The 12,466-nt window shown below is 36.9% G+C and overlaps 1 protein-coding gene across 1 annotated transcript in view; it reads right to left on the bottom strand.

Annotated features, from left to right (window-relative positions):
* Positions 1 to 3,851, bottom strand: part of LOC140947838 (L-tyrosine decarboxylase-like) — a 14,445-nt gene extending 10,594 nt beyond the window's left edge. The window contains exons 1-2 of the mRNA XM_073397039.1: positions 3,601 to 3,851; positions 2,151 to 2,298 (exon numbers count right to left, since the gene is read on the bottom strand). Of these exons, the coding sequence (XP_073253140.1) occupies positions 2,151 to 2,298; positions 3,601 to 3,851 (399 nt within the window). The remainder of the gene's footprint in view (positions 1 to 2,150; positions 2,299 to 3,600) is intronic.
* Positions 3,852 to 12,466: the final 8,615 nt, after the last annotated feature.

Genomic DNA, 12,466 nt, shown 5'->3' with positions numbered 1-12,466 from the left:
TAGTAGTAGTAGTAGTAGTAGTAGTAGTAGTAGTAGTAGTAGTAGTAGTAGTAGTAGTAGTAGTAGTAGTAGTAGTAGTAGTAGTAGTAGTAGTAGTAGTAGTAGTAGTAGTAGTAGTAGTAGTAGTAGTAGTAGTAGTAGTAGTAGTAGTAGTAGTAGTAGTAGTAGTAGTAGTAGTAGTAGTAGTAGTAGTAGTAGTAGTAGTAGTAGTAGTAGTAGTAGTAGTAGTAGTAGTAGTAGTAGTAGTAGTAGTAGTAGTAGTAGTAGTAGTAGTAGTAGTAGTAGTAGTAGTAGTAGTAGTAGTAGTAGTAGTAGTAGTAGTAGTAGTAGTAGTAGTAGTAGTAGTAGTAGTAGTAGTAGTAGTAGTAGTAGTAGTAGTAGTAGTAGTAGTAGTAGTAGTAGTAGTAGTAGTAGTAGTAGTAGTAGTAGTAGTAGTAGTAGTAGTAGTAGTAGTAGTAGTAGTAGTAGTAGTAGTAGTAGTAGTAGTAGTAGTAGTAGTAGTAGTAGTAGTAGTAGTAGTAGTAGTAGTAGTAGTAGTAGTAGTAGTAGTAGTAGTAGTAGTAGTAGTAGTAGTAGTAGTAGTAGTAGTAGTAGTAGTAGTAGTAGTAGTAGTAGTAGTAGTAGTAGTAGTAGTAGTAGTAGTAGTAGTAGTAGTAGTAGTAGTAGTAGTAGTAGTAGTAGTAGTAGTAGTAGTAGTAGTAGTAGTAGTAGTAGTAGTAGTAGTAGTAGTAGTAGTAGTAGTAGTAGTAGTAGTAGTAGTAGTAGTAGTAGTAGTAGTAGTAGTAGTAGTAGTAGTAGTAGTAGTAGTAGTAGTAGTAGTAGTAGTAGTAGTAGTAGTAGTAGTAGTAGTAGTAGTAGTAGTAGTAGTAGTAGTAGTAGTAGTAGTAGTAGTAGTAGTAGTAGTAGTAGTAGTAGTAGTAGTAGTAGTAGTAGTAGTAGTAGTAGTAGTAGTAGTAGTAGTAGTAGTAGTAGTAGTAGTAGTAGTAGTAGTAGTAGTAGTAGTAGTAGTAGTAGTAGTAGTAGTAGTAGTAGTAGTAGTAGTAGTAGTAGTAGTAGTAGTAGTAGTAGTAGTAGTAGTAGTAGTAGTAGTAGTAGTAGTAGTAGTAGTAGTAGTAGTAGTAGTAGTAGTAGTAGTAGTAGTAGTAGTAGTAGTAGTAGTAGTAGTAGTAGTAGTAGTAGTAGTAGTAGTAGTAGTAGTAGTAGTAGTAGTAGTAGTAGTAGTAGTAGTAGTAGTAGTAGTAGTAGTAGTAGTAGTAGTAGTAGTAGTAGTAGTAGTAGTAGTAGTAGTAGTAGTAGTAGTAGTAGTAGTAGTAGTAGTAGTAGTAGTAGTAGTAGTAGTAGTAGTAGTAGTAGTAGTAGTAGTAGTAGTAGTAGTAGTAGTAGTAGTAGTAGTAGTAGTAGTAGTAGTAGTAGTAGTAGTAGTAGTAGTAGTAGTAGTAGTAGTAGTAGTAGTAGTAGTAGTAGTAGTAGTAGTAGTAGTAGTAGTAGTAGTAGTAGTAGTAGTAGTAGTAGTAGTAGTAGTAGTAGTAGTAGTAGTAGTAGTAGTAGTAGTAGTAGTAGTAGTAGTAGTAGTAGTAGTAGTAGTAGTAGTAGTAGTAGTAGTAGTAGTAGTAGTAGTAGTAGTAGTAGTAGTAGTAGTAGTAGTAGTAGTAGTAGTAGTAGTAGTAGTAGTAGTAGTAGTAGTAGTAGTAGTAGTAGTAGTAGTAGTAGTAGTAGTAGTAGTAGTAGTAGTAGTAGTAGTAGTAGTAGTAGTAGTAGTAGTAGTAGTAGTAGTAGTAGTAGTAGTAGTAGTAGTAGTAGTAGTAGTAGTAGTAGTAGTAGTAGTAGTAGTAGTAGTAGTAGTAGTAGTAGTAGTAGTAGTAGTAGTAGTAGTAGTAGTAGTAGTTATCATCATTATTATTATTATTATTATTATTATTATCATTAATTTCATCTGATTGATTGATTCGATTGATTTGTTTTTTGTCTCTTTACAGGTTATGGAATTTAGATAAAATAAAAAAGGATTATCATTATCATTTATCATCATTATTATTATTATTATTATTATTATTAAAATTACTAAGATTTGATGAAGAAAAAGAAGGGAATGAATGATTAAATGGATCGATGAATCAAAGTAATAATATACCTTAATTCTATACATGTACCTTGTATCTTGAACTAAAGAATGGAACAGAGTTTTTTAATTCCAGTTGCAATTTTTCCATTTCAGATTGTAGGTTCTTCATGGCATAGCTGAAGGATCCTGCTTCCCGCAGCTCATCAGTGACATAAGGGGGATCACAGGGAAAATAACTGTTAAATATAATGGACAATTATTGGATGAGGATGAATAGGATTGAAATAGTTATTTTAAAAAAAAATAGAAATTGTTAGATTCACCTTTCGCTAGATCTGAAAATCGAATCATGCACAGCAAAGAGGTTTTATCCACCAAGGTCGAAAACGCCATGGCGTTGATAACACTCTCCTCGATCTGCATAATTCTTCAGATCATACACACGCCAGATACAATAATTGTTTTGTTATTCATTCAAAACACTTCATAGTTTAAAAACATGCTAAAAATTTCTTACGTTGATTGGTATTATGTTTCCGTCTTCAATTTCCAGTTTCTCGCCAAATTCAGGTTATAAACTAAGGGGATGGATGTTTAAACTAGGAGATATTCTATATGTCATTCGTAAAGTGACATTTTTGCTGTTCTTGCAATGTTTTTAGGCAGTGCTTCGGCTTATTTCTTCTTTTCAAAAAGTGTGAAAAAACGTTTTAACGCCTTGCAGTATTGATGTCATTTTATCAGATCTCTCAAACGCCTTTCAAATTTGGTCAATGGTAGCTAGTAATAAAAAATCATTAGCCTGGGAATTTGAAACAATCACGAACGGAGAAATAGTTTGAATGAATGATAATAATCAATAATAATAATACTAAACTATCATAATCATAATTATAATAATCAGTACTATTATTGTTATTATATATCATGTATAGGCTAATCTTCCTGTAAACAAAACAATATATCTGATTACAGATCTCCCACTACAAGCCCACCCCAACTTAAATGCATTGAAATGATTTGATTTTATTATGATGTTTTAAAGCCTAATTTTAAACCAGCAAAACCAAAACATATCTGGATTTTCGTTAGCACTCTCACAGCTTGTTTCGAAGAGCTTTTTTCCATTCCGGCCCGCCAAAACCCCTTACAAAGATTTATAAGACCAGGGCAGAAGTTTACGGTAGCCGTACTGCGTGGCCCATGACAGAAGTTGAAAAAAAAACTGTGGAAGAGTTTATTTCAGCTTACAAAAGAGGCACAAAAACTACCAAAAAATGCCTATTCCTCAGAATTTATCCCTTCACCCTACTGACACCTGCTAGGCAGGCTAACAAACTATCTTATATGAGTATTGTATGCCCGCAATTTTTAGGGCCAGAAACAAAAAACGGTCTCCACAAAAAAGAAAATTGAGTAACTTGAGTAAAGTAGTATGTAACTTCTGCACAAGTTCAATCCACTTGGAAAAAGCATCACCGCGCACTTTTGTGTTTCCCATCAAATATTACTTGTAATGAAGTATTATTGTAATGTACCTGTGACGGAATCCGATATGAGAATCGATGGCCTTTGTCAACAAGTCCCGAAACACTTCTCCGTTTTCTGCTTTGGGTCCCAAAAACCAAGCACCAACGGATGCCCATTGTTTTTGCCTGTCGACCACGTGATCTCCTCTGGTAAATACTTCTCTTTGCTGCGAGTACATCAGGGCTTTCGACAAGCGTGCTCGCTTTGTTGCTGTATTACAGTCATCTTCTCGAGCAGAGCTTCTTCTGCGTCTAAACATCCTTCCTTGAGAAAAAAAAAAAATATATAATAATAATGATAATAATGATAATGATAATAATAATAATACATACAGATAGCGGACTGTCAGTGAATGAGCCTAATACACTGATCAAGGATCATGCCAACCGGTGTTGCAAACTTATACAACTGTAGAATCGGTACCATCTGACCGAAACACCTCAACGAAAGGTGTTCAATTTCTTTAACCCATTCGCCCCTGAACCGCCCGTAACCGCCCGTGCGGATCCAGGTCCTTTCTACCCATTGTGACGTCATCAGTTTTAACGGTCAAGGACAACTTTCTTCACTAACTTGTGCAGAGTGAAGAGATCTTTCAAACCATACCAGAATGAGCACAATTCAGTCAAGGACACCGGAGAAACAAGCAAAAAACCACGTGACATTGACCTGAAAATCTCCATGAAAATCTTGTCCCATTACCCACCTACCTTTCCTTTCGCCTAATCCTAAGATCCTAAAAGCTTTCCTAAAAACTCTTCCCACCAAAATCAAGCCTACTAAATGCCCAGCAAGAGAAAAAAAAAATGAGGCAAGAAAAGCAAAAAAAGGAAGGGAGGAGAGAAAGCGAAAAGTAAAAGTCAAGACTGCTGTGTCACTTTTAAACCCAAAAACTATGTCGAAATTTTGCTTTCTGCGCATGCCCGAACTTCGCAAGCTGATATTTTGCATCTGGATCGGAAGACCGCGAAGTGTTCGACCTGTAAACCAGTTTGTGGTAAGTTTTAGCTCTTTATAGCACGACAGTGACCAGAAAACCACTCGACTAGCTTCAAAACGCGTTTTTCGGCAAAATCTCTAGGAGCGAATGGGTTAAAGCTCGTGTTAATTACTGGGCTGCCCACAGGCAAGCCCAGTTATAATTTCCACTTTCGGGCATCTGAGCAGAAAAACGATCACCCAGGGGAGGGAAGACAAGAGGTCTGGCACCAAGAAATGATGTTCTCAGCACTTGGACGTGATCCATTCAACTAAAATTCTGACCGGTCTGACTGCGAAAAGTGGTTCACCTCAAAAGGTGGATCATGGACCAGTTGTTTCAAAACTTTTCCAGTTGGACCAAACCGATCCATTGAGTTCTGGACTGAAATTACCAGAAATTCTGGTTGAATGGATCACCCCCCTTGTTTCATACGATTTTTCCTTGCACAAGTATTTTTTGTATCGCCACTTTGGAAGTCAAAATTTTGGATAAGGATAAAGAAGACGCTGAAAAAAAAGGAGCTTTGAGAATTTCGCATACAAGTTCAATGCTTCACCGCGACAGCCGCGAGCTTCACAAAGACCACCTTGATGGAAATAGCAGCTATTACTGACAAGGTTTGGCGACTGTGTAGAGCTTACAGTTGTTATCAATGTAGTCCAGAGGTTTTGCTTTTGTTCGTATCTCTATCTTGCTAAGCTTTTATCATTAACTTTGTGCATGATCTTGTTATCATTTGTTAATATGCTTCTCCTCAATTCTGTGTGTTCGCCCATTCAGCAAGCACGATTATTGTCAGCATTAGCGAGTTTCGATAAACCCGTTTAAAGTTCACAGCTCGAGTAAAGTTTCTTGCCATAGATACCGTTTTATGTCGATGTAAACTAAAGCCACCGCGAAATGGGAACTTGAAAAAGCCAATAATCGATTTATCTCGAAACAAAAAAAACTTTCTTAAAGGCATTCGTATTCGTCGACACCCTATCAATTCTATTAGTATTTTTCTTTAACTAAATGAATCTGCATTTATTAACTTACCTTGCAAGTTTTATCCGTTTCGGTTTTAAAGTAAACAGATTTGCAAATTGACTGTATAGGATTTGTATGGCTGTCGGCGATAAAACACTACACAGAGTCCAGTTAAAGTGTTCCAGTTCTCGTCCAAGTTCCTCACATACAACGACCAGTGATCGGTTCTGGGAGTTGAAGATGCTTACTTTCAGGTCCCGTTACATTTTACACATACCGATTAAAATTTCTCTCGGTTTATAACCTTGAAAACACCGTAAATTTCAGTATGGACTCCACGGTTAAATTTCCTGTTATTCGCTTCGCAATATCTCCGCGAAAAATCGTCCAAATTTCAAGCAAAACCTCTCGTTTTGACATTTTGAACACTTCAGAACAATTGACAGTATTTTCGTTCAGCGGCCATTTTTTTGACTGTAAATAATGTCGTGTATGTGTATCGTGACAATAAGCCCGTGAACTTTATACTCATGGAGTTAATCGGATGCCACTATTCTGAGATTTACGAAGTAGAAGCAGTAGAAAAAGTTCGTCCTGTTCCGCTTCTTCAATTATGAACGCTTAGAGGCGCTACCAGAACGTAACTAAGCCGATGAAGCTCCCCTTAAACAGATTAGTATTAAAGTAGGTAAATAATACGAGTAGTGCTGGGAAAATGTTCCCAGTTCGTCACGTTCGAGTCACGTTTCCTTGCGTTACTAGCTGCACCAAGTGATGACGCTATTGTTGATGTCACAGGAAATACCGTGCGCAAAGTCACGCGGAAGGGAAAGCGTGGATCTGACGGATACATCAGAGGTTTTCTCTTTCTTCCCTTACACAAAAACTTGGTTTATACAAAGCTTATTAATCTCTTTTTAAAAGTGCATGTCAGGCATCTCGTTTCGGTGGTTTTCGGAGCAGGAAATAGTAATTTCGAAGCCTTCGAAATAGAAGTAATATGTCATTTAACAAAACAGCTGAAATCAAAGCAGGTCAGTTCGTAAAAAAAAGAAGAAGTAAGCAAATGGGAGATTTTTATCAACCATAAGTTCAATCTCTTTTCTGAAATGTTAAAATACGATTACAATTATAATATTGACGGTGAAACCTAATCACACTGTTTGCACAGTTTTGTATTTATGCCTTAATTAATTTCAATCCCCAGCATTGACGTCAAGACAGCGCCAAGTGCCGTGAATAATTTACTTACATACGTATACATAGGCGTGCAATTGTGCAATAGCCAAACAAATTAACTGCATCGCACAAACTCTGGAAATTTTTTAACTGCTTTAAGAAGCCCGGGCCGTTTCCTTCTAACATTTTCAGAATAATTGCCTTCAAATATCTTCTTTTTTTTTTTTTTTTTTTCCTTCTTCTTTTTCATTAATACCGAATAATAATAATAATTTCAAAGCGATCTGAAGTTAAACAATAATTCAGATAAAACTAACGCGTGATCACAAGTCGAAAACTTACAAATCAAACGTAAGTTTTTATAATTTCCGATTACTTTCTTACATAAAGTCTTCAATGCTCCGTCGATCGCTTTGTTGAATCTGGCTGTTCTGGACAAGCAGGAGTCTAAAATAACTTTAGTCATGCGCTATAAAAGGTTTTGTCAAGGGTTTGTGATAGGAAAAAAATACTTTAAGATTTCACGGTCAACAGATCAGTTAAATTGAAGTTCAGTTCAATACTACTTTGAAAGCTTATCTATAAAGACTACGTACAGTTTTTGGTACTTAAGTGGCTGGCATTGACCTTCTTTGAGCAACCTGATACAAGGACTGGTGCGTAAATTAAAGAGTCATTTGTCTCTGTTATTTCTATTATAATTTTTTTAAAATCAGTGTCAAGTACATTTGTCAGTTTTTCGTGCTGTTTCAGTTTTTTTGTGTGCTGGTTCGTTTTACATAACATATGAGGCTATTTTATAGTTTTCATTAAACTCTAACCCGACTTATATATAGCAGCTTTTAGAAATTCGTCGATGTCAATGCAAATCAGTGAATAAAATATTAATGTAAAATGCCTGTAAGGATGAAACAAATCGTTGCTCTTACCTTAGTGCACTTTTTCTGTGCAGTTCGTCCAAATTCCGGCGTTAATTCAACGTTACTTTCTAACTTAGCCTAAATTAGTTAACCGATGACTTTATAACCTGCGCACGCGTGATTGATGGAACGCGGTTACTTGGCCACTCCTCAGGGTAACCATGACGTGCCGTTTTACTCATCGGAGTGTCGTTTTACACTGCATGGACCACATAACATTTACATAGAGTGGGAACGGATGTCATTAGTTCCGGCAAACGTTTGCTCTCGCAATTCTCGTGACTGCGAGGATAGTTGTCACATGATCAATTCACACAGTTGTTATGGGTCATGTTCACACTCTACCGACATGAAACGTGCTGACACGAAAACCATATCCCGGACAGGGCTTCTATTCACTGAAAGGCTGAGGGATTTGGGCGCGATTTCTGGAACCTGGAACCGCTCAATCATCTGACCCTGACCAAGCGTTAATGTCATGGTTCTTAAATGCCAACCAAGATTTCAGTAGTTCTCTTAATGGTATAAAAAGTGGAAATAAATTAAAAACAAAAACAAAAACAAAACAAAAAACAAGAAAAACAAAAGAATTGAAAAAAGAAACAAATGTGAAGAAAAGATTTTTTAAAAGAGTATGTAAATTGATGTGACTAGCCCTTAGCCTAAGCCAGAGAGGCTATGTTCCTACAGCTGTGTCATTGCCCATAAACCCTATTCTAGTTCTAAATTCCCGAATGTTGTGACGTCACGCTATTGTTTCGCACATTTCCAAAAGTGTAAATCTTCTGGACTGCCGATCCGGGGTTCCAAAAAGGAAATTTGATGGGTATCCAATTACCTCCCCACCCCCTACCATGGTGGGTCAGCATGGGTTTCCTTGTACTTCCGGCGGGTTGAGGCGGGTAGAGGAATAAAATCATCAAAATTGAAAATCTGGTAAAAAAAAGAAGTAATTCTCATAAAACGTCTTATAATTGTTGCTGTATGAATGAAAAACTAGCTAAGTAGGATAATGTTGATCAGGGCTCTCATAGTGAACTTGGGCTACCTGTGATTTGTACTGAGGATATCTTCTTTGCTTTTGAACCAATATCAGAAAAACAGTCGTGAATGGTTACCCCGTTGCCATCATGACCCCTACAGCAGCTGCCCCTGGATCCCTCGATACCAACGTCACCGAGAATCATTTTTCCATGGTAGTAGAGCACTTTAGTGGTGATTGACAGAAATGAGTTCATCCTTCTGTCTCTATAACAGATTGCACCGCCAGGATAAGTTTGTGCGGATCTACAGTAATTGTATCACGATGGTGGAGAGCTGATTACTGTTCGTGGACGTAGGAACTCAGGTACATTTCCGGAACAAATCCTATTTCTTTGGCTGTCGGCATAGGACTGCTTTTTGGCTGCGTGCGCAGCTACTACAGAAATATCCTCCCCAGGCCGCATCCGCGTGAATGCTGAAGTTAAGACCCTAGTTGTAACTGTAAAAACATAAGTGGGATATTTAGTAGATTAGATTTAGTGGATGCCATTGCTAGTTTAGATGAGAAAAACAAGGTGTATTGACTCTATCTAGAAAAACGAAAAAGTGATGAAAAGTGACCATGCCGACATAATAAACCTATAAGGATTACAATAAAGATAACGATGATGATGATGATGATGATGATGATGATGATGATGATGATGATGATAATGATGATAATGATGATGATAATGATTATGTGATAGTAATAGTAATTGTAATGGTGATGGTGAACTGGTTTTCATTAGCCTAATAATTACCTTTGTTCTAAACTTTTTGCGCAAATCGACAATTGCAGTCACTGGATCTACAGCGCTTTGTTCTGTAGTTCCTGTGACAGCTACTACGGTAATCACTGGAATTTCTCTATCCAGTTTTTCTTTAGTGCTGTTCAATTCTAGATGTTGGTACAAAAAATAACCTTCACTTTAAAACACCTTTTCTAATCTCAATATATGAACAGCAAAAATCATTGTAACACACTGAAATTAAGCTTAATTCTGTTCACATACAAAAAAGCAAAACATGCCGACATACATTTTTTTACGCATGCAGTTGCAGTTGTTGTTCTTTGTTGTTCTCTGTTTAAATCAGTAGGGAGTGACATTAGAATAAAACCAAATACAAATTAAAGCACTGCATGTGGAAGGCACAACGCTGGTCAGTTCTGTCAGTCTACTTTAACACCTGCCAGTTTACTGATACAGAGACATTGAAGAGTAACCTTTTTTCACCCTACATAGATAACAGTAAAATTTAGTGTTGCATTATCATTTTTTGTACCACTGAAAATTTTGTACCTCGAGTCTTCACGGTCCCCGTTCTGCGCATCAGCTAGCTTGACGAAACTAGCGTTTTCCCGACTGCTGTTCAAGGGGAACGAACGCTTGATACGAGAAGGCTGCAATGATTGAAGTATACTCAATACAATATAGACAGAAAAAAAGTGTGTGAATAAAACGAGAGTTGTTTGTGGCTACTCGAAGATAACACAATAAAACATTACCAGTAGGATCCTTCCCCGGGTTTCGTCAACTGCTACAGCAACAAGGCTCTCTCGACCAAGTCCAAGGATGGTGGCTGCTTTCGTTAAGGAAATATGTAATGTGCTTGGAACAACAATGCATGGACTTTGTGTTAGTATGCATATGTCGCCTTACAAACTCCTGCGTTCCAATGGACTCGTAAAGGTACTTGGACATGATTTCCGTAAATTCATGATGTGCGAGGCTGGTCAAAACTTCTACATCAGAAACGGAAGCATTTTTAAGATAGTGTCGACCTCAAGGTTAAAGAGTTCCCACTGTGAGGCCGAGCTGATTACTTTTCTTCCTTTACTCTCTGAGGCAGTAAAACCTAATCGGAGAAAATTTAAAAAAAGGTGAATTTTGTTTCCTAAGAATCTCCCTCTGGGTAAACATATTGAGTTTTGATCGACGGAAACAAAATTCCGAGACGAAAATTGTTGACGTCCGGCATTTAAAATTTAAGGGGGTAATGAACATGAGCAAAAAAGTCTGGAGACTAGGCCGAGGGCCGTAGAGAGTCAACCTTTCATCACACGGCAGAGAAAATTTGCAGGAAAGTAATGTTCTACCTGATAATTTTTTCATGACTAAAAGAGGGACATGACGTCATCAGCCACGTAATCAAAGCGTTTTGAATGTTTTAGTTCGTTTTTAAACTACTTTTTTTGTCTTAAATTGACAAGTTTTGTTTTTTTAATTCAACAATTCTTTACACAGTATTGTCTGTGAGTAATTATTATTCCATTTGTAAAGCAGTAGCAAACAAAACCTGAACCAAAAGTTGCGTAAATTGACCGATATTGCAAGTTAAAAACGAAAAAGAGACCTGCTTTTAAGACTTTTGTAAAATCATTTTTCAACTTAACTGTTTGTTTGCCGAAATTTATTTTATTAATTACTTGTAACGAAAAACAGCATGTTGTTTGTAGGCTACAAAGAGCCAGTTATTTATTGCAACTTAAGGTGACTCGACCCAGTTGTTTGGGGGGGTACCATCCTACTTTGAAGCTCTCTGGTATCTCCACCTTTACTTTTATCGTAAGTCTAACACATAGAATGGATATCATATAGATCAATCTACAATATAACATACAATTTTTGGCGATCGGAGTAAATGTCACGTGGTTATAATGCCACGCCCCTTTGAGGTCTGCGTCTAAAATCTGCTGTTGCCGGCATTTTTTCACCAAAATCGCAAAGACCCAATTCGAGAAATTCAGCGGTTTCCAAATTTAGGTCATAATTTATGCGAAAATGAAAAGCCAACTTTACACGATTATTTTATATTATATCTAATAAACTATGAGATTTATCCCTTTATTTTGGGGATCTTTATAACCGATGGGTCCTTGCAAGTCAGCAAAAAGCTTTAGGGCCTTGTAAATGCGCGCGATTTCGAGCAATGCAAGCATACACAAATTATAGTTTAAGCTAGTTGTTGACGTTTGTAAGCGTTTAAGAGTCCTTCTCACGAAAAAAGCATTTTCTTAAAAATTCGTAGTTTCTTTTCCTTCAAATTTTTCCAGGGCCACAATTGATTAACTAACTACCCGGATTCTGAATTTCATGATCATTGAAAAACTGTGACATTATCTTATATAAGCCCAAACTTGAGCAAACATTGAAGATTTTTTAGCGTTTTGGCTGAGTTTGTGCTTTGGGACGTTTTAGCATCGGCCCGCCGAGTCTGGAAAGCTCAAATTTCAGAAAAATACTACTTGTATTTGTTGGCCTCAAAAATTTTCTTTTCAGTTGCCCATAGTTTTGAAAACAGATTTTGAAAGAAGAGATAACGCTCTTTAACTTGGTATAAGACTCGTCACTGAAATGGAGGTACCAGTCGACGATTTTGGGCTTTGAAATTTGCCATTTTTTCATTGAACGAAAACGTTCAAAATATTGAAAATAATGAAAAATCTCCAAAATATTACACTTTCGTTCAAACTGAGTAAATCACCACTTAAAATGTGTGCAATTATGTACTCTTCTGAATAAGTGATTTATTGTTCGCATTACAATGGATTTGAATTTTAAAACGATTTTTTTGTCACACATGGTCTCGGGCCTGGAAAACCCGGTCCGTTAGCCGCGAAACCAATAATCCACCCCCCCCCCCCCCCCACCCCGTACGTGGAGAATAATTATCGGATCGAAGTAAAACTTACACTTAATATGTTAATAGCTTACCTCGTGCTACTTGGTCAATTTTTTTGGGAATTTTCGATTTTTCACTTTTGTAGACCTCTGGCCGATATTTATTGACATCCGC

The sequence above is a fragment of the Porites lutea genome, chromosome 9 (genome assembly GCF_958299795.1).
Source record: "Porites lutea chromosome 9, jaPorLute2.1, whole genome shotgun sequence".
NCBI classification, from domain to species: Eukaryota; Metazoa; Cnidaria; class Anthozoa; order Scleractinia; family Poritidae; genus Porites; species Porites lutea.
Note: the sequence above shows the minus strand (reverse complement) of the source record. Positions and strands in the feature narration are given on the sequence as shown.